This window comes from Mobula hypostoma, chromosome 1 (genome assembly GCF_963921235.1).
Source record: "Mobula hypostoma chromosome 1, sMobHyp1.1, whole genome shotgun sequence".
Classification (NCBI taxonomy): Eukaryota; Metazoa; Chordata; class Chondrichthyes; order Myliobatiformes; family Myliobatidae; genus Mobula; species Mobula hypostoma.
In genome coordinates, this window is record NC_086097.1 from 39,198,950 (window position 1) to 39,225,073 (window position 26,124).

The 26,124-nt window shown below is 43.0% G+C and overlaps 2 protein-coding genes across 4 annotated transcripts in view; one reads left to right on the plus strand and one right to left on the minus strand.

The window, feature by feature from the left end:
• The window catches only part of soul3 (heme-binding protein soul3), a 29,433-nt gene extending 25,915 nt beyond the window's left edge, over positions 1–3,518 (minus strand). The window contains exon 1 of the mRNA XM_063047123.1: positions 3,078–3,518. The gene's annotated coding sequence lies outside the window, so the exon portion shown is untranslated. The remainder of the gene's footprint in view (positions 1–3,077) is intronic.
• fancm (FA complementation group M) overlaps positions 1–26,124 on the plus strand; it is a 154,314-nt gene that overhangs the window by 55,696 nt on the left and 72,494 nt on the right. For all 3 annotated transcript variants that reach the window (XM_063047072.1, XM_063047089.1, XM_063047081.1), the window contains 5 exons: positions 1,199–1,330; positions 6,524–6,656; positions 8,035–8,145; positions 11,462–11,560; positions 21,466–21,656. In XM_063047072.1, coding sequence (XP_062903142.1) covers positions 1,199–1,330; positions 6,524–6,656; positions 8,035–8,145; positions 11,462–11,560; positions 21,466–21,656 — 666 coding nt within the window. The remainder of the gene's footprint in view (positions 1–1,198; positions 1,331–6,523; positions 6,657–8,034; positions 8,146–11,461; positions 11,561–21,465; positions 21,657–26,124) is intronic.

The window sequence follows — 26,124 nt, forward strand, 5'->3', positions numbered from 1 at the left end:
CAGCTATTACAGCCAGTAGTCTTTTTGGATAAGTCACTATGAGCTTTGTACAACATGGTGGAGTAAGATTTGCCCATTCCTCCATGCAAACTGACTGCTATGAAGATCTTAGATGGTTGCTATATACGAATGCTCCGGATGGCTCTTGATGTGTGTTGGCGACAGCACATGATGAACGTCGAGCTCTATGACGACCTACCGATGCTCACCGCTAAAATCGAGGCGAGAAGACTGAAACTAGCGGGGCACTGTCTACGCAACCCCGAGCTACCTGCCAGCCTAGTCATCAGATGGGAGCCCAAGCATGGGAGGATGAACCCTGGGCGCCCTCCCAAGACTATGGTCAACATGCTCCTAGAAGACAGCGGCGCGGCTAATGTAGATGAACTGAACACACTGATGAGGGAGAGGGAGAAGTGGAGAGTCCGTCATTGTGCCCGATGCCGGCCTTTAGGCCTGAGTCAACGTAGTAGTAGTCCATGCAAAATTGCTCAAGCTGTGCCAGGTTGAGAGCTTGAGGTTGAGCCAGAGATGTTTGATTGGATTAAGGTCAGGACTGACTGGGCCACTCAAGGGCATCAATTTCAAGTCAACATCAAGTTCATGATGTGTTGTATGTTGTAGACGACCATGATTGTTCTCAGCAAATTTTTCTACAGAAGTGGTTTGCCATTGCCTTCTTCTGGGCAGTGATTTTACAAGACTAGTGACCCCAGCCGTTAGCAATACTCTTCAGAGATTGCCTGGCGTCAGTGGTCGCATAACCAGGACTTACGATATACACGAGCTGCTCATGTGACCACCTGCTACTGCTCCCACGGTGTCTTGTGACCTTGATCGGGGGGCTAAGCAGGGGGTGCTACACCTTGCCCAAGGGTGACCTGCAGGCTAGTGGAGGGAAGGAGTGCCTTACACCTCCTTTGAGAGAGATGTATCTCCACCCCACCTCCCAAGCTTGCTACTTGCTGTGAGAGGATATTAACAATGCTTTCTACGTTTGTATAGGTAGCGACAATGTAGATGCTACTACATGAGTGTCTGGAGAGAGCACCATTACCATAAGTTGTTATGATGGGATGATGGGAGGGAATAGCATTATCCAATTGGTAATGAATAATGTTATGACAAATCAAACTAAAAGAAATTGAATTTTTGTAAGTGCCTTTCAACTATATGATATTCTCTGCTTCAATTTTAGGTCTTGCAAACATTCACAAGACGGCTGCACAATACTGGAACACTTTTTCATAAAGAAGTAGGAAATTTGACGAAATATCAGCTTGTTCTTTCACGTGAACAATTTAGAAAAAATCCTCCAGCAAACATTGCGGTAAATAGCTGCGCTATGAACTTTAACATATTTAGTAAATCTAATTTTCCTCTGCCATTTTGAAATTGTATAGGAGCTTTGATATTGTTACATGGATTTTCTTGTCCTTTTATAAATTGATAATCTGTATATTTTTCCCATATTATGTTCCGACTTCAATACTTTTCTCACTAATATTAAATAATGTAAGTGTTGTAAATTTGTTCAGTAGATTAGACATTCTCTAAACATGTTCTGTGTATCGTGTTTCCCAACACTACGGTATTTTTTTGCTAGTTCCTGATTTGCTTAAGTACATTATATGGGAAGTTATGCATTAATAACTGTGATTGAAAGTGATGAAGCAAAGAAAGATTTCCATTTTTTCCCCCTACTCCCTTTCACGAACGTAGGGAATCTGAAAGGTCTTTGCAGTGAATGTAATGTTTCTGAACTGTAGCTTATTGTGATGTAAGATGTATGGTAGCCAATTTATGAGCTAAAAACTTTGATAAACATCAATGTTATAGTGACCAAATAATTTTCCTTCATTGAAATGAATGGACATTTTATATAGTTCCACAGATCTTTTTCATTCCTCTGATCTGAGATAGCAGAGGCTTGGTTTAGTGTTTACATTTGAAAGCTTGTGTGTCTACTGCAGCATGTACCTGTGTGGAGTGGCATATTCCTCACTGAGAGGCAGAGAGGCAGAGAGGCAGAGAGACCGAGAGACCGAGCAAGAGTAGAGTCCTAATTCAGTGAGCATGAGTAGGGTCGAGTGCTACCTCATCTAGGTGTGAATGGGTATTTAAACAGCCAAAGGAAGGAAGAGGCTTTAAAAACGCCTCCATCTGAGTATGACATTTTTACTGCAAACTGAAATTCCCATAACTACATAATACTAAAGAATTAGTGCCAGGAAACAGAGAAGTCTGTCCCTCGCCTTGCTGTCCAATAGATTATGCCTTATTTGGGAAGCAGCTTGATTGTTATCACTACCTTTTATGGATGTAAAACTGGAATTATTTCCTAACATCGCCTCAAACTTTGAGAGATACCACCATTGATTCAAAATCTTTTCCCAGCCTTGAGATGTGGACCTGCTTTAAAAAGAAATGTCACAAACATGAGAAAATCTGCAGATGCTGGAAATCTAAAGCAACACATACAAAATGCTGGAGGAACTCAGCAGCTCAGACAGCATCTGTGGAAAAGTGTAAACAGTCGACATTTTGGGCTGACACCCTTCACCAGGACACGGTGAAAGAAGTGATGAAGAATCTCAGCCTGAAACGTTGACTGTTTACTCTTTTCCATAGATGCGTGCCCCAGGGGCTTTGTGCTCAGTCCTCTGCTGTTCACTCTGCTGACCCATGACTGTGCTGCAACACACAGCTCGAACCACATCATCAAGTTCGCTGATGACACAACCGTGGTGGGTCTCTTCAGCAAGAACGATGAGTCAGCATACAGATGAGGTGCAGCAGCTAACAGACTGGTGCAGAGCCAACAACCTGTCTCTGAATGTGAACAAAACAAAAGAGATGGTTGTTGACTTCAGGAGGGCACGGAAAGACCACTCTTTGCTGAACATCGACGACTCCGTTGAGATCATTAAGAGCACCAAATTTCTTGGTGTTCACCTGGCGGAGAATCTCACCTGGTCCCTCAGCACCAGCTCCATAGCAAAGAGAGCCCAGCAGCATCTCTACTTTCTGTGAAGTCTGTGGAAAGTCCCTCTGCCACCCCACCCCCCCATCCTCACCTCATTCTACTGAGGTTGTATTGAGAGCATCCTGAGTAGCTGCATCACTGGCTGGTTCGGAAATTGCACCATCTTGGATCGCAAGACCCTGCAGCGGATAGTGAGGTCAGCTGAGAAGATCATCGGCGTTTCTCTTCCCGCCATTACACACATTTACACCACATGCTGCATTCATAAAGCAAACAGCATTATGAAGGACCCCATGCACCCCTCAAAAAAACTCTTCTCCCTCCTGCCATCTGGCAAAAGGCACCGAAGCATTCGGGCTCTCACGACCAGACTATGTAACAGTTTCTTCCCCCCAGTCATCAGACTCTTCAATACCCAGAGCCTGGACTGACGCCAACCTACTGCCCTCTACTGTGCATATTGTCTTGTTTATTATTTATTGTGATGCCTGCACTGTTTTGTACACTGCTACTCAGATACCTATCAATCTCTGCCTTAAATACACCCAATGACTTGGCCTTCACTGCTGCCCGTGGCAACAAATTCCATAGATTCACCACCCTCTGGCTAAAAACATTTCTTTGCATTTCTGTTCTGAATGGGCACCCTTCAATCCTTAAGTCATGCCCTCTCGTACTAGACTCCCCCATCATGGGAAACAACTTTGCCACATCCACTCTGTCCATGCCTTTCAACATTCGAAATGTTTCTATAAGGTCTCCCCTCATTCTTCGAAACTCAAAGGAATACAGTCCAAGAGCGGACAAACGTTCCTCATATGTTAACCCTCTCATTCCCGGAATCATTCTAGTGAATCTTCTCTGTACCCTCTCCAACGTCAGCACATCCTTTCTTAAATAAGGAGACCAAAACTGCCCACAGTACTCCAAGTGAGGTCTCACCAGCGCCTTATAGAGCCTCAACATCACATCCCTGCTCCTATACTCTATTCCTCTAGAAATGAATGCCAACATTGCATTCGCCTTCTTCACTACCGACTCAACCTGGAGGTTAACCTTAAGGGTATCCTGTACAAGGACTCCCAAGTCCCGTTGCATCTCAGAACTTTGAATTCTTTCCCCATTTAAATAATAGTCTGCCCGTTTATTACTTCTGCCAAAGTGCATAACCATACACTTTCCAACATTGTACTTCATTTGCCACTTCTTTGACCATTCTTCCAATCTATCCAAGTCTCTGCAGACTCTCCGTTTCCTCAGCACTACTGGTCCCTCCACCTATCTTCATATCGTCAGCAAACTTAGCCACAAAGCCATCTATTCCATAATCCAAATCGTTGATGTACAACGTAAAAAGAAACGGCCCCAATACGGACCCCTGTGGAACACCACTGGTAACCGGCAGCCAACCAGAATAGGATCCCTTTATTTCCACTCTCTGTTTCCTGCCAATCAGCCAACGCTCCATCCACGTATGTAACCTTCCCATAATTCCATGAGCTCTTATCTTGTTAAGTAGCCTCATGTGTGGCACCTTGTCAAAGGCCTTCTGAAAATCCAAATATACAACATCCACTGCATTTCCCTTGTCTAGCCTACTGGTAATTTCCTCAAAAAGTTGTAGTAGGTTTGTCAGGCAAGATTTTCCTTTAAGGAATCCATACTGAGTTCTGCCTATCTTGTCATATGCCTCCAGGTACTCTGTAACCTCATCCTTGACAATCGACTCCATGTAGCACCATGGTCCTGAAAAACATTGTTTCGTTTTTACTGTGTACTGTACCAGCAGTTATGGTCGAAATGACAATAAAAAGTGACTTGACTTGACTTAACTTGAAGTCATTGAAAGCCAACACGCAGATACAGTAAGTGAATAGGAAGGCAAAATGATTTGTTGACCTTTATCATGAGGAGATTTGAGTATTAGAGTATATATTTTACTGCAGTTATGTAGATTTTTGGTGAGACTGCACTTTCAAGAAAGATCTACTGGACTGATTTCAGGAATGTTGGGCTTGGTGTATGAGGAGAGAGACTGAATAGACTAGACCTGTATTCTCCGAAGTTTAGAAGTATAAGAGGAAATCTCATTCAATTCTTACAGCACTCAATGGGCTGAATGCAGGGAAGAAAGTTCTCTTGCCTATAGAACTAGGATGATAATCATGGAATAAATTGTAGACTGTTTAGAATGTGGAAGAGGAGAAATTTCTTCTTGCAGAGATGGTGAGTCTTGGAATTCTTCATCCTGAAGCCCTGTAGAGATTGTTGGGTTCATTCAAAACAGCGCAATGGATTTCTGGATGTTATGGGGATCTAGGAAAATGTGAACAGTGCCAGAAAATAACATTGAGGTAAAAGATTATTCACGATCTTCTCAAAAAAGGCAAGCCAACTTCTTTTCTTTTGTAGAAGGTTAAGGAAGTTCAGCATGTCACCAAACATTCTAATAAGCTTCTACATATATATTGAAAGTATCCTGACTGATTGCATCATGGTCTTCTACAGAAATTTGAATGAAAGAAGCTGCAGAGAGCGTAGTGGACTCAATGCGGTATTGCATGCGTACACCCCTCCCTACCATTGGTAGTATCGACATGAGGGCTACCTCAAGAAGCAATATCTGTTATCAAAGAACTCCACCATCCAGGCCATACAATCTTTTCACAGCTACCACTGTGCAAGATGTACAGAAGCCTGAATCTTAACACTACCAGTTCAAGAACAGCTACTTTCCTTCAACTATTTGGTTCTTGAACCAGTCTGCGCAACCATAATTACTATTCCAGTATATCAACTCTTGACCACTCTGCATTACAATGGAATGTTTGTTTTTTGGGTTCAAATTGTGTTCTTTCTTATAAAAATTATGTTTAATTTGTTGTTCTTGTGAATGTGGTTTATCTGATGCTGCGTGCTGGGAATACTGCTACAAATAAAATTTTCATTGCACTTGTGCATGCATGTACTTGTGCAAAGGACCAAATGGTCTGTTACTGGTCCTTGGTCTAGAAAAACACAAGAAATGTACGTTACTTAACGAGAGAAACTGATGAAGCAAACAAGAGAAGAAATATGAATAATTTTTTTGAGAAGGTTGTATGGTGTTCTTAAGTTCAGTTTTATTGTCATCCAACTATTTACATGTATACTGACAAACAAACGGTGTTCCTCTGGACCAAGGTGTACAACACAGTACATATACTCACAACTCATAGTAAAATTACCACAAATATATTCCAAATAATAAAATGTATTCCATAAGGTTTTCTATTTAGCATAAGGTGCGCTTACAATACAAGTTAAAAGTAAATTGTGCTTCACACTGTATGTGGTGAGATATGGGTGGTTGCAGGGAGTTCAGTAGTTTCATAGCCTAGGGGAAGAAGCTTGGCCAATAGGGCAATTTTCCCTGAAAGACTATCAAGAACATAACCATATTTATAGCAGAAATTCAAGGTGAAATTTGCTAAAATGAATAAGTAGCATTAACATGTCAGCTTTCTGACCTTCTCATTACATTTTTTTTCTTGTCAGGGAGTTCAACGAGGTATGATAGAAGGAGATTATGCTATTTGTATTAGTCTTTATCATGGATATGAACTTCTGTTACAAATGGGAATGTGGTCCTTGTATACGTACCTTGAAGGCATCATGGATGGGTCCAAAGGTAAGACTGTAGTGATGTGAGTTCTGAGTACTGAACCAAGGGACCAAATCTATCTTCAGTTTACTAAGTGAACATGCAGACAATAAACAAAGTGGATATCTGTTGCATTTCATATACAGTGAATTAATCTTTCCTAAGCTTGAGTGAAACTTTTAGCTGTAAATTTAGTATGTTTTTTTAATAGAACCTGTGTAGTTAGAATTAGCTAATTGCATGGAACATTTCTCATTTGAATTCCGGGACAAAATTATTTGTTTCTATTTTCTATTTATGAATCATGTACCAAAGGTACCTAAGGCAGTACAGTAGAGTTACTTTTGATAAATTAGCATGTTGGTCATGAATTTTTGGTAGGCAGCAAGTAAACCGTCCTCTCCACCATTGTCCAAGTTCTTAGCGGGAACTTGCAGAGAGAATCTGACTCCTTTATTCCACTGAGGTCCTACACAGTGACAGAACCTTCCACAATGTAATTACATCACATGGGAAGTGTGCAGGCAAACTCAACTTACAAAATGGTTGAATAAACTTTAAACACATGAGATTCTGCAGATGCTGGATACCCAGAGCAGCACACATAGATTGCTGGAGGAACTCAGCAAGTCAGGCTGTATCTGCGGAGGGGAGTAAACCGTCAGCATTTTGGGCTGAGACCCTTCATCAGGACTGGAAAGGAAAAGGAAAGAAGCCAAAATAAGAGGGGGAGGGGAAAGAGAAAGATTCCAAGTTGGCAGGTGATAGGTAAAACCAGATGAGGTGGGTGGGTGGGTGGGTGGGGGAGGGCTGGATAAAGTGAGAAGCTGGGAGGTGATAGCTAGAAAAGGCAAAGGGTTGAAGATGGAATATGATGGAAGAGAAAACTGGACCGTAGGAGAAAGGGAAGGAGGAGGGGCACCAGGGGGAGGTGAGGAGAAGAGGAGGGGAGCCCGAATGGGGAATAGAAAAACAGAGAAGGAGGAGGGGGAAAGAAACTACTGGAAGTTAGAGAAATTGAGGTTGGAGGCTACCCAGACAATATGAGGTGTTCCTCCTCCAACCTTGAGAGTATGGCCTTAATGTGGCAGTAGAGGAGGCCATGATAGAATGGGAACGGGAAGTAGATTTTAAATGGGTGGGCACCAGGGAGACCAAATGTGCTTGACATAGAGTAGATTGGTTCCCCAATCTATATTGCATCTCAGAGATGTACTATGGAGGGTACTTCACCAGGTACACCTGATAGACGCAGGTGAAGTGTTGCCTCACCTGGAAGAACGGTCTGGGGTCCTGAATGGTGCTGAAGGGGTTGGTATAGCATTTGTCCCATTTATGTGAAACAAATCAATAACCCGAAGCGTTTTTGTATATGAAATAACCAATCAAACTCTACTCTATGCAGGAATGACACGTGCATGCAATGAACTTTGCAAGAATGCTGTTTTTATGGAGATGTATGAGCAGTTGAAAGCCATGTTCTCAAGTAGAAGTAGTCCTGCCAGTTCTCATATGGGTAACTTAGTTTTACTCTATCTTATGATATGTGCATTGAATACTGTAATAATAATGAAATGAAAACATATTTAATATGCAGGGAAAAATTATAACTATGCTTCATTTCATCACAGAAATGCCTTGGATAATTTATGGGCACCTATATATTTTGATCAAGGTCTGGTTTCAAGGATTTCTTGCTGAATTTCTTTTTGAATTGCATTTTCCATGATCATGCTGGCAAATGTGGCAAACTCCCAAAAATAGCCAAGTAAATGAATTTTCCTAACAATATTGGCACGGGGATCAGTGCTACCTTGGGCACCACGGGGTAGTTTATCAACATTTAATTAAACTTGAAAATTGAGAAAACAGCAATCACTGCAAGTGGTAAACTGAACACATCTGTGGAAAGTGAAATAAATAACATTTTTGTGTCTTGGACTACCGCTGTGGAAAAGAAATACTTTTTTTCTCCTACCACAGATGCAGCCTGACCTGTTAGGTTTTCCCAGCATTATCTGCACATGCAAATCCAGTTGAAAATTTTCTTCTCTCACCTTAAAAGTTATGCCCTCCAGTATTTGAATCTTGACTATTTTTTCTAGTGCAGAATTCAAACTATGGGAAAGAAGGAATGACCTTTTATCATTAATGTTTTTATATTCCATTTTTGATGTTTTTGTGATGTCTCAAACAATCTTACAGCTGATTTAATAGTCCTCCAGGTGTCATCTGTATTGTAATATGAAGACCAAGTTGCTCATTGCAAGTTTTCATTGATAGTATGTACGATGACCAGAATTCCTATATTGTGAGTGAGGTGTAATTAATGACAGTGGCACAAGGAGTAGCTCTGTTCTCTTTTGGAATAATTCCGCAGGTTCTTTATGCTCATCTGAGAGGGCACATTGATTCTCTTTAAAGTCTCACCTGAAAGATGGTAAATCCACAGCAGCTTTTCCTCCATACTCCACTGGATTGGTAACCTCAATTTTGACTAAGGTTTCTGGAATGGAACCTGAGCCCCGACACTCTTAACACTGAATGAGAGCGTTATCACAGTTGAAATATATTGATTGGCAGTTCAGGGGTGATATCAAGCAGCAATTCTTTTCAAAAAAAAAAAGTTTAATGAATTTCTGGAACTATCAATGCCAAAAAGCCACTGTGGCAAGATTAATGGGTTTTGTTAGACAAATTTACTAAATTTTGAAACCAAAATGGGTAAATGGAGTTGGAGGACAGGCTGTCAGTGATCTAAATAAAAGATTGAACCATCTGTAGAGACTGAATGGATTCCTACTGTTTCTGTCTATGGACATATTATGTAAAGGAGCAGGAAATAGTAAGGTGTGTGAACCTGGGTAGATTGGCTGGTGATGAAAAAAGGATTACTTTTTTAAACCCTTATATAATTGTGGTACGTTGATCCTCAGTTTCAGCTCTTGAGTTGCAAGTATATGAGGATTAGTTTAGCCAGAAAATATGAAATGTGAACACAAAATGTGGTGATAACCTAAACTAAAATATATATTTGCCTTTGTGATCCCAAAATGAAATGAAAAACTTATGAGCATCTGCTCTCAGGATGAGGCTTTTCATTCTAGGACGAGGGAGATTTCTTCCTTTTTTAAAGAAAGGGGCTTCCCTTCCTCCACTATCAACTCTGCTCTTAAATGCATCTCCCCCATTTCACGTACATCTGCTCTCACTCCATCCTCCCGCCACCCCACTAGGAATAGAGTTCCCCTGGTCCTCACCTACCACCCGACCAGCCTCCGGGTCCAACATATTATTCTCCGTAACTTCCGCCACCTCCAACGGGATCCCAACACTAAGCACATCTTTCCCTCCCCCCCCCCGCATTCCGCAGGGATCGCTCCCTACGCAACTCCCTTGTCCATTCGTCCCCCCCATCCCTCCCCACTAATCTCCCTCCTGGCACTTATCCGTGTAAGCAGAACAAATGCTACACATGCCCTTACACTTCCTCCCTTACCACCATTCAGGACCCCAAACAGTCCTTCCAGGTGAGGCATCACTTCACCTGTGAGTCGGCTGGGGTGATATACTGCGTCCGGTGCTCCCGATGTGGCCTTTTATATATTGGCGAGACCCGACGCAGACTGGGAGACCGCTTTGCTGAACATCTACGCTCTGTCCGCCAGAGAAAGCAGGATCTCCCAGTGGCCACACATTTTAATTCCACATCCCATTCCCATTCTGACATGTCTATCCACGGCCTCCTCTACTGTAAAGATGAAGCCACACTCAGGTTGGAGGAACAACACCTTATATTCTGTCTGGGTAGCCTCCAACCTGATGGCATGTACATCGACTTCTCTAACTTCCACTAATGCCCCACCCCCCCCGTACCCCATCTGTTACTTATTTTTATACACACATTCTTTCTCTCACTCTCCTTTTTCTCCCTCCGTCCCTCTGAATATACCTCTTGCCCATCCTCTGGGTCCCCCCCCCCCGTCTTTCTTCCCGGACCTCCTGTCCCATGATCCTCTCGTATCCCTTTTGCCTATCACCTGTCCAGCTCTTGGCTCCATCCCTCCCCCTCCTGTCTTCTCCTATCATTTTGGATCTCCCCCTCCCCCTCCAACTTTCAAATCCCTTACTCACTCTTCCTTCAGTTAGTCCTGACGAAGGGTCTCGGCCTGAAACGTCGACTGCACCTCTTCCTAGAGATGCTGCCTGGCCTGCTGCGTTCACCAGCAACTTTTATGTGTGTTGCTTGAAAACCTTATGCACAGATTTAAAAACAGAACTGGCAGATTGCCTGGCCATCTGTTCTATATTTACAGGCTCTTGTAATGTACACAGTTTTTTTTTGTCTCCCATAAGTACTACTGGTATTTGGCAACCTGCACAGATAATAGTTCCAGGGGCCAGTGCATAATTTACAGTGCTTCTGTTCACTTTGATACAAAAATAGAAATACAACTTTTAAATTCCGAAAAGGGGTTGCTTTTAGTCTTGTATCAATCAAGCAACAATACATAAATTGGCTCTTAAGGAATGATTGCAGCATTTTTGTTGGTTCATACTGATCCTAGTGGATTCAATTATTTATTACAACATAACAAAACTGAATTATTTGATTTACCCTTTCATTTAATGTCTATATAGAAAATAAACTGGTAGACAGCAAGGTATCTCCATTCATAAGGAGCACTGTAATTTTTTTTTGCCTGACATTGTAATTTTGGTGATTATTAATAATCCTGCTTATTCAATTATATCTTACTGTGAATGGTTTGCACCGTTTGACATGTTTGTCATTCCAATATTCATCAATTTGATAAAATGATTTATTTTAGGATCGGAAAATAAAAAGCAATTCATCTACAGTCACCCTAAGTTAAAAAAGCTCGAAGAAGTTGTAGTGAACCACTTCCGATCTTGGGCAGCATCTAGAGGTAATGTGGATCTGTGCATGGTTGTTGATTGTGAAGTCAAAAAATCCTGTAAATCCCTTTCTCACCCAGGTATAAAATATTATAGTTTTTTATTTATGGAGATACAGATCAGAATAAGCCCTTCTGGCCCTTCAAGTTGTGCTGCCCAGCAAGCCCCAATTTAATCCTAGCCTAATCACGGAATAAACAATGACCAATTAACCTACCAACTGAATTGTCTTATGACAGTGGGAGGAAATTGGATCACCGAGAGGAAAACAGCATGGTTTCGGGGAGAACGTACAAACCAGGCCACACGGTTCTTTGAGTTTACTTCACCATTCCATCATAGCGGATATATTATCCCTGTCAACCCTATTCTCCTGCCTTCTCCTCATAACGTTTTATGCTTTAACTAATCAAGAGCCTATCAATCTCCACTTTAAATATAACATAGAAACATAGAAAACCTACAGCACAATACAGGCCCCTTCGGCCCACAAAGTTGTACCGAACATGTCCCTACCTTAGAAATGACTAGGCTTACCCATAGTCCTCTATTTTTCTAAGCTCTATCTACCTATCCAAAAGTCTGTTAAAAGACCCTATCGTATCCGCCTCCACCACCGTTGCCGGCAACCCATTCCATGTGCTCACCATTCTCTGCGCAAAAAAACTTACCCCTGACATCTCCTCTGTACCTACTCCCCAGCACCTTGAAACTGTGTCCTCTTGTGGCAACCATTTCATCCCTGGGAAAAAGCCTCCGACTATTCACACGATCAATGCCTCTCATCATCTTATACACCTCTATCAGGTCATCTCTCATCCTCCGTTGCTGCAAGGAGAAAAGGCCGAGTTCACTCAACCTGTTTTCATAAGGTATGCTCCCCAATCCAGGCAACATCCTTGTAAATCTCCTCTGCACTCTTTCTATAGTTTCCACATCCTTCCTGTAGTGAGGTGACCAGAACTGAGCACAGTACTCCAAGTGTGGTCTGACCAGGGTCCTATATAACTGCAACATTACCTCTCGGCTCTTAAACTCAATCTCATGATTGATGAAGGCCAATGCACCGTATGCCTTCTTAACCACAGAGTCAACCTGCGCAGCAGCTTTGAATGTCCTATGGACTCGGCCCCCAAGATCCCTCTGATCCTCCACACTGCCAGGAGTCTTACCATTAATACTATATTCTGCCATCATATTTGGCCTACCAAAATGAACCACTTCACACTTATCTGGGTTGAACTCCATCTGCCACTTCTGAGCCCAGTTTTGCATCTTATCAATATCCCATTGTAACCTCTGACAGCCCTCCACAATATCCGCAACAGCCCCAACTTTTGTGTCATCAGCAAACTTAATAACCCATCCCTCCATTTCCTCATCCAGGTCATTTATAAAAATCACAAAGAGTAAGGGTCCCAGAACAGATCCCTGAGGCACACTACTGGTCACCGACCTCTATGCAGAATATGACCCATTTAGAACCACTCTTTGCCTTCTGTGGGCAAGCCAGTTCTGGATCCACAAAGCATTGTCCCCTTGGATCCCATGCCTCCTTACTTTCTCAATAAGCCTTGCATGGGGTACCTTATCAAATTCCTCGCTGAAATCCATATACACTACATCTACTGCTCTTCCTTCACCAATGTGTTTAGTCACATCCTCAAAAAATTTTAATCAGGCTCATAAGGCACGACCTGCCCTTGACAAAGCCATGCTGACTATTCCTAATCATATTATACCTCTCCAAATGTTCATAAATCCTGCCTCTCAGGATCTTCTCCATCAACTTACCAACCACTGGAGTAAGACTCACTGGTCAATAATTTCCTGGGCTATCTCTACTCCCTTTCTTGAATAAAGGAACAACATCCGCAACCCTCTAATCCTCTGGAACCTCTCCCGTCCCCATTGATGATTCAAAGATAATTGCCAGAGGCTCAGCAATCTCCTCCCTCGCCTCCCACAGTAGCCTGGGGTACATCTCATTCAGTCCCGGCAACTTAACCAACTTGATGCTTTCCAGAAGCTCCAGCACATCCTCTTTCTTAATATCTACATGCTCAAGCTTTTCCGTCTGCTGCAAGTCATCACTACAATCATCAAGATCCTTTTCCATAGTGAATACTGAAGTAAAGTATTCGTTAAGTACCTCTGCTATTTCCTCCGGCTCCATATACACTTTCCCACTGTCACACTTGATAGGTCCTATTCTTTCACGTCTTATCCTCTTGCTCTTCACATACTTGTAGAATGCCTTGGGGTTTTCCTTAATCCTGCCCGTCAAGGCCTTCTCATGGCCCCTTTTGGGTCTCCTAATTTCCTTTTTAAGCTCCTTCCTGTTAGCCTTTTAATCTTCTAGATCTCTAACATTACCTAGCTCTCTGAACCTTTTGTAAGCTTTTCTTTTCTTCTTGACTAGATTTATTACAGCCTTCGTACACCACGATTCCTGTACCCTACCATAACTTCCCTGTCTCATTGGAACATACCTATGCAGAACTCCACACAAATATCCCCTGAACATTTGCCACATTTCTTCTGTAGTTTTCTCTGAGAACATCTGTTCCAAATTTAAGCTTCCAATTTCCTGCCTGATAGCCTCATAACTCCCCTTACTCCAATTAAACACTTTTCTAACTTGTCTGTTCCTAGTTCTCTCCAATGCTATTGTAAAGGAGGTAGAATTATGATCACTATCTCCAAAATGCTCTCCCACTGAAAGATCTGACACCTGACCAGGTTCATTTTCCAATACCAAATCAAGTACAGCCTCTCCTCTTGTAGGCTTATCTACATATTGTGTCAAGAAACCTTCCTGAACACACCTAACAAACTCCACCCCACGTAAACCCCTTGCTGTAGAGAGATGCCAACCAATATTTGGGAAATTAAAATCTCCCATCACGACAACTCTTTTATTATTACACCTTTCCAGGATCTGTTTCCCTATCTGCTCCTCGATATCCCTGTTACTATTGGATGGCCTATAAAAAACACCCAGTAAAGTTATTGACCCCTTCCTGTTCCTAACCTCCACCCACAGAGACTCCGTAGACAATCCCTTCATGACGTCCACGTTTTCTGCAGCCGTGACACTATCTCTGATCAACAGTGCCATGCCCCCACCTTTTTTGCCTCCCTCCCTATCCTTTCTAAAACATCTAAAACCCGGCACTTGAAGTAACCATTCCTGTCCCTGAGCCATCCAAGTCTCTAATGGCCACCACATCATAACTCCAAGTATTGATCCACGCTCTAAGCTCATCTGCTTTGTTCACAATACTCCTTGTGTTGCAATAGACACATCTCAAACTATCGATCTGAGTGTGTCCCTTCTCTATCACCTGCCTATCCTCCCTCACACACTGTCTCCAAGCTTTCTCTATTTCTGAGCCAACCGCCTCTTCCCCAGTCTCTTCAGTTCGGTTCCCACCCCCCAACAATTCTAGTTTAAACTCGCCCCAGTAGCCTTAGCAAACCTCCCCCTGGGATTTAAGTGCAACCTGTCCTTTTTGTACAGGTCACTTCTGCCCCAAAAGAGGTCCCAATGATCCAGAAATCTGAATCTCTGCCCCCTGCTCCAATCCCTCAGCCACACATTCATCCTCCACCTCATTCTATTTCTATACTCACTGTTGCGTGGCACAGGCAGTAATTCCGAGATTACTACCTTTGCGGTCCTGCTTCTCAAATTCCTTCCTAACTCCCTGTAGTCTTTTTTCAGGACCTCTTCCCTTTTCCTGCCTATGTCATTGGTACCAATATGTACCACGACCTCTGGCTGTTTTCCCTCCCACTGCAGGACATCTTGGATGCAATCTGAAACATCCCGAACCCTGGCACCTGGGAGGCAAACTACCATCTGGGTTTCCTGTGTCCACAGAATCGCCTGTCTGACCCCCCTAACTATAGAGTCCCCTATCACTACTGCCTTCCTCTTCCTTTCCCTACCCTTCTGAGACACAGGGCCGGACTCTGTGCCAGAGGCACGGCCACTGTTGCTTCCCCCAAGTAGGCCGTCCTCCCCAACAGTACTCAAACAGGAGTACTTATTGTCAAGGGGGACAGCCACGGTACCTGACTCTTCTCCTTCCTTCTCCTGACTGTTACCCACTTGTCTGTCTCCTGTGGTCCCAGTGTGACCACCTGCCTGTACCTCCTTTCTATCACCTCCTCGCTCTCCCTGACCAGACGAAGGTCATCGAGCTGCAACTCCAGTTCCCTAACGCGGTCCCTTAGGAGCTGCAGCTCAACACACCTGGTGCAGATCTCGCCGTCCGGGAGGCTGGGAGGCTCCAGGACTTCCCACATCTGACACCAAGCACAGAACACTGGCCTCACACACATACTACTTCCTTTCCGCAATTAACACAGGTAAATCTACCTCGCCTCGTCCCGTTACCGCCTAAGCCTGTTGAGGCAAAGCCCTATCACTCTGCCACCTTTCACTCCGCTGCCCGCTGGATATGGCGGTCTTCTTTTTAAACTTTTCCCGCTCTACTGGCTGACGTCACGCACCTGTACAGTCTTGCCTCTCTTTTACCCCGAGTAGTAAAATGCCTTCGCTCCAAAAATCCTGAGCTGTTCCACTTGCAGCCTTCTTGCTCCAAATATACTCAAGGACTTGGCCTCCACAGCCGTATGGGGCAAAGAATTCCACAGATTCACCACCCTCTGGCTGAAGAACCTCTTCGTGATCACTGTTCTAAATGGACATCCTTCTATTCTGAGGCTGTTCCTAGACTTCCCCACTATAGGAAATATTCTCTCCATATCCATTCTATCAAGGCCTTTCAAAATTCAAAATGATAGAATGAGAGGGGAATCTCATTCAATTAAACTCCAGCAGGTACATGCCCAGGATCATCAAACACTCCTCATATGCTAACCCTTTCATTCCTGGAATCATTCTTATGAATCTCCTCAGGATCCTTTCCAATGCTAGCATATCTTCTTAGGTAAGGGGCCCAAAGCTGCTCACAATACTCCAATGCCTAACCAATACCTTATAAAGCCTCAGCATCGCATCTTTGCTCTTGTATTCTAGTTCTCTAGAAATGAATGCTAACATTACATTTGCCTTCCTTCCCACTGCCTCAACCTGTAAATTAACCTTTTGGACATCCTGCTCAAGGACTCCCAAGGACCTTTGCACCTCTGATTTTTGAATTTCATCCCTATTTAGAATATAGAATATACTTTTATTCCTTCTACCAAAGTACATGAGTATATACTTTCCTGCACTATGTTCTGTCTGCAACTTACAGAAAACGCTGGAAGAACTCGGCAGGTAATGGAAATGAACAAACAGTCGATGTTTCAGGCTGAGACCCTTCTTCAGGACTGGAAATGAAGGGAGAAGACACTAGAGTAAAAAGATGGTGGGAGGGAAAGAAGGATAGCTAGAAAGTGATAGGTGCAGCCAGGTGGATGGGAAAGATAAAGGGCTGGAGATGGAATCTGACAGGAGAGGAGACTAGACCATAGGAGAAAAAGAAGGAGGAGGGCCAACAAGGGGAGATGATAGTTTGGTGAGAAGAGGTAAGAGGCTAGACTGGGGAACAGAAAGAGGGTTTTTCTTTACCAGTAGGAGAAATCAATATTTCTGCCATCAGGATGGAGACTTACTGAGATGAAATACAAGGTATTGGTCCTCCACCCTGAAGGTAGCCTCATTGTAGCACGAGGAAGCCATGGACCAACATGTTGGAATGGGGATGGGAATCGGAATTAAAATGTTTGGCCTCCAGGAAGTTCCGTTTATGGCGGAGGTGCTCAACGAAGTGATCTTTCAGTTTTGAATGGGTCTCACCATTGTAGAAGAGGTTGCACTGGGAGCACCGGACACAACAGCAGATTCGCAGGTGAAGTGTTGCCTCACCTGGAAGGACTGTACAGGGCCCTGAATGGAGGTGAGGGAGGAGTTGAGTAGGCAGGTTTAGCATTTTGGCTGCTTGCAGAGATATGTGCCAGGAGGGAGATTGGTGGGGAGGGAGGGATGGACAAGGGGATTATGGAAGCAGTGATCCCCGCGGGTAGTGGAAAACCTTGGGGGGGTGGCGGGTAAAGATGTGTTTGGTGGTAGGAGTCCTTTAGTGATGACGGAGGTTGGAGAGACTGATATATTGAAGGTGGAGGCTCATGGGGTGGTAGATAAGGATGAGAGGATTTGATCACTGTTAAGGTGTCGTGAAGATAGTGTGAGTGCCGGTGGTCATGGAATGGAGGAGATGCAAGGAAGAGCAGCAGGAAGGAAAACCCCACTCTTTGAAGAAGGAAGACATTTCTGATTTCCGAGAAAGGAAATGGATGCAACACTTTTCGAAGACTTTCTGAAAACCAAGTAAACACCATCCACTGACTCTCCTTTGTGTATCCTGCCTGTTACTTCCTCAAAGAATTCCAACAGATTTGTCAGGCAAGATTTCCCCTCGATGAAATCATGCTGACTTTGGCCTACTTTATCATGCGCCTCCAAGGATGATCAAAGGATAATCAACATCAAAGGATAAACTTTGTATTGAAAGGACAGGCAGGAAGGCATAGCCGGTGATGTGACTCTGTTGGTGAGAGATGGAATTACATCTTTAGAAAGAGGTGACATGGGGTCAGAGAACATTGAATCTTTGTGGGTGGAGTTAAGAAGTTGCAAGGGTAAAAAAAGCATTATGGGAATCATATAGGCCTCCAAATAGTAGCCAAGATGTGGGGTTGGTACTGCAAAAGGAGCCAGAAAAGACATGTAATAAGGGTAATGACACAATTGTAATGGGAGACTTCAATATGCAAAGGGATTGGGAAAATCAGGTTGGTGTTGGATTGCAAGAGAGGGGATTTATTGATGGTTTTTTAGAGCGGCTTGTGCTTGAGCCTATTCAGGGAAAGCCTATCTTAGATTGGGTGTTGTGTAATAACCCAGATCTTATTAGGGAGTTTAACTTAAAGCAACCCTTAGGAAACAGGTTCACGAGGATGGTTCTGGGAACGAAGGAGTTAACACATGAAGAGCTTTGGGCCTGTACTGACTGGAATTTAGAAGAATGTGAGGGAGCTGATTGAAACCTACTGAATGTTAAAGGGATTAGATAAGGTGGATGTGGAGAGGATGTTTCCTATGGTGGGGCTATCCAGAACTAAAGGGCACAGCCTCAAAATTGAGGGGTGACCCTTTAGAACAGAAGTATGGAGGAATTTTTTTAGCCAGAGAGTAGTAAATCTGTGGAGTGCTCTGCAACAGACTGCGGTGGAGGCCAAGTCCATGGGTACATTTAAGGCAGAAGTTGATCATTTCCTGATCGACCAGGTCATCAAAGGATGTGGCGAGAAGGCAGGTGTGTGGGCTTGAATGGGATCCAGGATCAGTCATGATGGAATGACGGAGCAGATTCAATGGGCTGAATGGCCTAATTCTGCTCCTATGTCTTATGGTCTTATGGTACTGCAAACCTCATCCTTAATAATAGACTCCAGTATCTTCCCACGCACTGATGTCAGACTATAACTGGCCTATAGTTTATTTTCTTCTGCCTCTCTCCCTTCATGGAGTGATATTAGCAATTTTCCAGTCTGCCAGAACCATTCCAGAATTCAGTGATTCTTTAAAGATGATTACTAATACCTATACAATCATTTAATCTACCTCTTTCAAAACCCTGGGCTGTAGTCCATCTTATCTCTCTTCAGACCTTTCAGCTTCCCAAGCACCATCTCTCTAGTAATAGCAACCACATTCACTTCTGCCCCTTGACACTCTTGAATTTCTGGCATACTGCTAATGTGCTACACAGTGAAAACTGTTGCAAAATACTTACCAAGTTCATCTGCCATTTCTTTGTCTCCCATTACTACGTAATTTTTCAGCTTAATTTTTCAGTGCTCCAATATCTACTCGGGCCTCTTTTTTCACTCTTTATATATTTGAAAAAACTTTTGCTATCCTCTTTGTTTTTTGTTTTGGCTAGCTTGCCTTCATATTTCATCTTTTCTCTTCTTATGGCTTTTTATTTGCCTTCTGTTGGGTTTTAAATGCTTTGCAACCCTCTAACTTTCCACTAATTTTGGCTGTATTATAATGTCCTCTCTTTTGCTTTTATGGTGTCTTTGACTTCCCTTGTCAGTCATGGGTGCCTCATCCTCCCTTTTGAATGCTTCTTCATCTTTGAAATGTATCTATTCTGCGCCTTCCTAATTTCTTCCATAAACTCTAGCCATTAATGGTCTCCTGTCATCCCTGATTGTGTCCCATACCAATCAACTTTGGCCAGCTCGGCTCTCATGCTCTTTAATTCCATTTACTCCACTGTAATACTGATACATCTGACCTTATCTTTTCCCCCTCAAACTGCAGGGTGAATTCTTTCTTATTACAATCACTGCCTCCTTAGGGTTTCTTTACCTTAAGCTCCCTAATCAGATCTGTTTTATTGCACAATGCGCAACCCAGAAGTGATTCAACCACAAGCTGTTCTAAAAAGCCATCTCGTAGGCAATCTACAAATTCCCTTTCTTGGGATTCAATACCAGTCTGATTTTCCCAATCTACCTGCATATTGAAATCCCCCATGACTATTGTAATATTGCTCTTATTGCATGCCTTTTCAATATTAATTTATATCCCACATCCTGGCTACTGTTTGAGGGTCTGCATATGACTCCCATCAGAGTCTTTTTACCATTGCAGTTTCTTAACTCTACCAACAAGGATTCTATATGTTCCGATCTTATGTCACCTCTTTCTAAGGATTTGATTTCATTTTTTTTAACAAGCAGAGCCACTCCACCCCCTCTGCCCTGCTGCTTGTCCTTTTGATACAAGGTATGTCCTTGGATGTTAAGCTCTGAACTTTGATCTTCTTTCACTCATGACTCAGTGATGGCCACAACTTCATATCTGCCTATCTCTAACTGATAAAAGACCTTATTCTGTATACTGTGTGCAATCAAATATAACACCTTCCATCCTGTATTCATTACCCTTTTCGATTTGGGGCCCTGAATGGTGGTAAGGGAGGAAGTGTAAGGGCATGTGTAGCACTTGTTCCGCTAACCACAAACAGTCCTTCCAGGTGAGGCAACACTTCACCTGTGAGTCGACTGGGGTGATATACTGCGTCCGGTGCTCCTGATGTGGCCTTTTATATATTGGCGAGACCCGACGCAGACTGGGAGACCACTTTGCTGAACATCTACGCTCTGTCCGCCAGAGAAAGCGGGATCTCCCAGTGGCCACACATTTTAATTCCACATCCCATTCCCATTCTGACATGTCTATCCACGGCCTCCTCTACTGTAAAGGTGAAGCCACACTCAGGTTGGAGGAACAACACCTTATATTCCGTCTGGGTAGCCTCCAACCTGATGGCATGAACATCGACTTCTCTAACTTCCGCTAAGGCCCCACCTCCCCCTCGTACCCCATCTGTTACTTATTTTTATGCACACATTCTTTCTCTCACTCTCCTTTTTCTCCCTCTGTCCCTCTGAATATACCCCTTGCCCATCCTCTGGGTCCCCCCGCCCCTGTCTTTCTTCCCGGACCTCCTGTCCCATGATCCTCTCGTATCCCTTTTGCCTATCACCTGTCCAGCTCTTGGCTCCATCCCTCCCCCTCCTGTCTTCTCCTATCATTTTGGATCTCCCCTTCCCCCTCCAACTTTCAAATCCCTTACTCACTCTTCCTTCAGTTAGTCCTGACGAAGGGTCTCGGCCTGAAACGTCGACTGCACCTCTTCCTAGAGATGCTGCTTGGCCTGCTGCGTTTACCAGCAACTTTCATGTGTGTTGCTTGAATTTCCAGCATCTGCAGAATTCCTGTTGTTTGCGTTTAAATATCCTAAAACCATGTGCCTTCATTCCAGATTCCCCACAGGTGGAAGCATACTTTCAGCATGTCTTTGTGGCTTATTTTTCCTAGATCCAAATACTTCTGGTGGAAAAGATGATAGTGGAAATACTCGTGTTATGATCTTCTCCTCGTATCGGCACAGCGTTCAAGAGATTGCTGAGATGCTTAGCAATCATCGGCCTCTTGTGCAAGTCATGACCTTTGTTGGGCATGCTTCCGGAAAGAACACTAAAGGATTTACACAAAAAGAGCAGCTTGAGGTAACTTGGATTTGTGAACCAAGAAAATGATATAGTTAATGCATATAATTGCTAAAACAAATTATAGAAACATAGAGTTTTTACATTACAAGAGGCCATCAGTCTAGAATAGCTCTTAGAAAAGAATTCATTTTAGTGGTACAAACCCAAAGCCCTGTAAGTTTCTAGTTCTCACGTATACTTTCAAGACACTGTTTCTCTTTCCATCATCTTGACCGGTGGTGAATTCCTGATTATAAATATATTCTGAGTTTAAAAAAGTATCTGTTTTTATTTTTTTTAAATTTTGAATCTGTTTCCTGTTCTTCTTGGAGTATGTGCTGAGAAGAACAGCTATTTAAACCAGCATAATTTTGAACATTTGTATCGCACTTCCTCTCAAAATCTTTAATCGAAGAAAAAAAACACCTCATCTTCTTTACTCTAACTTTACAGCTACAATCTTAAATCTGTAAAATTACTCCTCACCATCTGGGAAGATGCACATTATTCCTAAAATGTGGTAGCAATAATACTTGAGGATACAATTATTCCAGTTTTTTATACAGCATTAATTTAACTTTACCACTCCTGATTTCTGTGCCACCTATTTATAAATCTTAGGAGTTTAATATGCTTTACCAACCACTCTCTCAACGTGCCTTGTCATTTCCAGGAATTCAAGTACATTTCTTCTTTCCTGTACACATTTTAGTGTTGTATTCCCAGTTTATATCATCATTCTTGCCAAACATCTATGATTTCACGCTTCTTACATTAAATTTCTTCTACCACTGTCTGTCTCTTCATCCAACCCCTATCTATGTCATCTTGTTGTCTTATACTAGACACTACAGGGTTCTACTATACTTTCAAGCTGTGTGTCATCTACAGTTGTGGAAATTATGCACTGTACCTCCATGTCCAAGCATGTCTGCTGCCATCCTCCAATCTGGAGGGGGGTGAAAAAACAGCCGTTCACTACTGCTATTTGTTTTCTACCTTCAGACTGTGTTCTAATCAGTGCTGCCACTAACCCTTTATTTGCATGATAAGAGACATTCAATTAACCCCTGAAAAAATTGGGAACTTTATTGAATGAAAACTAGTGGATTGACCCATGTTCTTAAAAACATCACCCATTAGTCACTTAATTAGACACTACTTGTAACTAGTAGTGAAGAGTTCCACAAAGCCACTTTCAATCATAGAATGGCAACATGACAGAAAGAGATTATTTGACCATTTGTTTATGTGTTGCTCTCAACCCTCACGTGGACACTTTTCTACAAGCCCTATGCACATCTCCTAGCCGTATAATTACTGAGTTTCCTCTTAAAAGCAAGAGAACTTTTTCATCATGTATACAGGGAATATATTCCTCATTCCATAAAAAAGGGACAAATACTTGAATTTCTCTTACATTTAAAAAATTTTTTTGCCTGTCTGTATTCTCTCATCCTTGATTGTTCTACTAGTATTCTGTCCACTCAGTGGCCACTTTAATAGGTACACCTGCACACCTGCTTGTTACTGAAAATATCTAATCAGCAATTCAGTGCATAAAAACATGCAGGCATGGTCAAAAGTTTCAGTTGTTACTCAGACCAAACACCAGAATGGCAAAGTAATGTGATCTAAGTGACTTTGACCATGAAATGATTGTTGATGCCAGGCGGGGCAGTTTGAAAATCTAAGAAACTGTTGATCTCCTGGGATTTTCATGCACAACAGTTTCGAGTTACAGAGGATGGTGCAAAAAATAAAAAAAAATCTAGAGAGTGGCAGTTCTTTGGGTGAAAATACTTCATTCATGAGAGATGTCATAGGAGAATGGCCAGACTGGTTCCAGCTGACAAATAATCTCTTTTACTGCAGTGGTGTGCGGAAGAACATCTCTGAACACACAGCACATCAAACCTGGAAGTGGATGGGCTGTAGTAGCAGGAGGAGGTCAAAAACATAAACTCGGTGACCACCTTATTAGATACAGGACATCTTTACCTAAGATGAAAGGGTTATCATATGAGGAACAAACTATAGAAACATAGAGTTTTTACATTACAAGAGGCCATCAGTCTAGAATAGCTCTTAGAAAAGAACCCCTCCCCCCCAGGGCTGTGTGCTCAGCCCTCTGCTGACTCACAACTGTACTGCTAGATTCAGTTCAAACCATATCAAATTTGCTGATGCTACTACTAGTGGTTGGCCTCATAAGTAACAATGATGAGTTGGCCACTCTCCATTGCACATCAATGGCTCTACCGTGAAGAGAGTGAACAGCACAAAATTCCTTGGTGTGCATATAACAGGTCTGTACCCACTGGAATTCAGAGGGTTGAGTGGGAATCTCATTGAAACCTTTCAAATGTTGAAAGGCCTAGACAGAGTAGATGTGGTAAGGATGTTTCCTATAGTGGGGGAGTCTAGGACAAGAGGGCACAGCCTCAGGATAGAAGAGTGCCCTTTCAAAACAGAGATGCGGAGAAATTTCTTTAGCCAAAGAGTGATGAATTTGTTGCCACATGCAACTGTGGAGGCCAGATCGTTGGGTGTATTTAAGGCAGAGATTGATAGGTTCTTGAATGAACATGGCATCAAAGGTTACGGGGAGAAGGCCGGGAACTGGGATTGAGGAGGAGATAAAAAAAAAAAGGATCATCCGTGATTGAATGGTGGAACAGACTCGATAGGCTAGATGGCCTAATTCTGCTCCTATCTCATGGTCTTGTGGTCTAAGATGGACATCTTTAGCTCTCTGAAACAGTACGCTATCCCTGCAGGTTTTAAGGCAGCCACCAGCAATCCGGTGCCCAAGAGAGCAATGGTAACTGGCCTAAATAATTACAGCCCAGTGGCACTGACCTCAACAATCATGAAAGGCTTTGAGCGGCTGGTAATGGATCGTGTAAAATCCTATTTTCCAGCTACATTGGCCCCTTTACAGTTTGCCTACCACTCAGACTGGTCCTCTGATACCATAGCCTTGGCCCTCCGTTCCGTCCTGTCCTACCTAGAAAACAATACCTCATATGCCAGGATGTTGTTCATTGACTTCTGCTTGGCACTTAACCGGATCATCCCTCAGTGTCTGGTTGGTAAAGTGTCCTCATTGAGATTAAACACCCCTCTCTGTAACTGGATGTTGGATCTCTTGTCGGAAAGGCTCCCGTCAGTCTGAGTTGGCAGCAATATCTCAAGCTCCATCACACTGAGCACTGGTACCCACCCCTCCCCCCCAGGGCTGTGTGCTCAGCCCTCTGCTGACTCACAACTGTACTGCTAGATTCAGTTCAAACCATATCAAATTTGCTGATGCTACTACTAGTGGTTGGCCTCATAAGTAACAATGATGAGTTGGCCACTCTCCATTGCACATCAATGGCTCTACCGTGAAGAGAGTGAACAGCACAAAATTCCTTGGTGTGCATATAACAGGTCTAACCTGGACTCAAAATACTACCTCACCAGTCAAGAAGGCACAGCAGTATCTATACTTTCTGAGGAGATTGAGGTGTGCACAGCTCCTCACCCCCATTCTAAAAACATTCCACAGGAGCACGATTGAGTGAGTCCTATCTGGCTCCATCATTCTGTGGTATGGAAGCTGCAAGGCATTGGACCGCAAGACATTACAGAGGATAGTAAAAGCAGTTGAGAGGATATTCAAGGTCTCCCTCTGCCCTGTTTGTGACATTTACTGAGAGCATTGCAGACAAAGGGCCTGAAGCATTGTTGAGGGGCCCCTACCACCTGCCCCACAATCTCTTTGACCCACTACTGACAGGAAGGAAGTACAGAAGTATCAACACTAGGACTACCAGACTGGGTAACAGCTACTTCCCTCAGGCTCTGAGACTAATGAATACCCTGTCACAACCAAGGTCTTGTCACTAGGACAGGAAGCTGTTTACTGCCCTGTTTATATGTGTTACACACTACATGCATTTTGAATTATATTTTATTAACTTGGTTTTGGAAATATTTGGTTTATGTGATGTGTGTAATGTATGTTTTGTGAATGCACCATGGCTTCAATCTCCTCAGAAAGTATAGATACTGCTATGCCTTCTTGATTAGTGAGGTAGCGTTGTGAGTTCAGGTTAGATCATCTGTTATGTGCGCACCAGTGTTTCATTTGGTTGTATGTATGTACAGTCAGATGAAAATAAACTTGAACTTGACTTGACTACAGGAGGTACCTAATAAAGTGGCCATTGAGTGTAATTCTGCAGGCTCTCCCCTTAATCATTTCTTCAAAGAAAACAGTCCAGTCTTTCCATTCTGTCCTTGTAACTTACCACACAAATATTTCTCATTAATCTTTTTTGGTCCGTCTCCAGTGTTTCAATATTCATCTTGTCATGGCATGTCTGAACACAATAAACCAATTCAGTGTTTCATAAAGTTTCAGCATGACTTTTGTACACAAGAAAATCTGCAGATGCTGGTGATCTAATGCAACACACACAAAATGCTGGAGGAATGC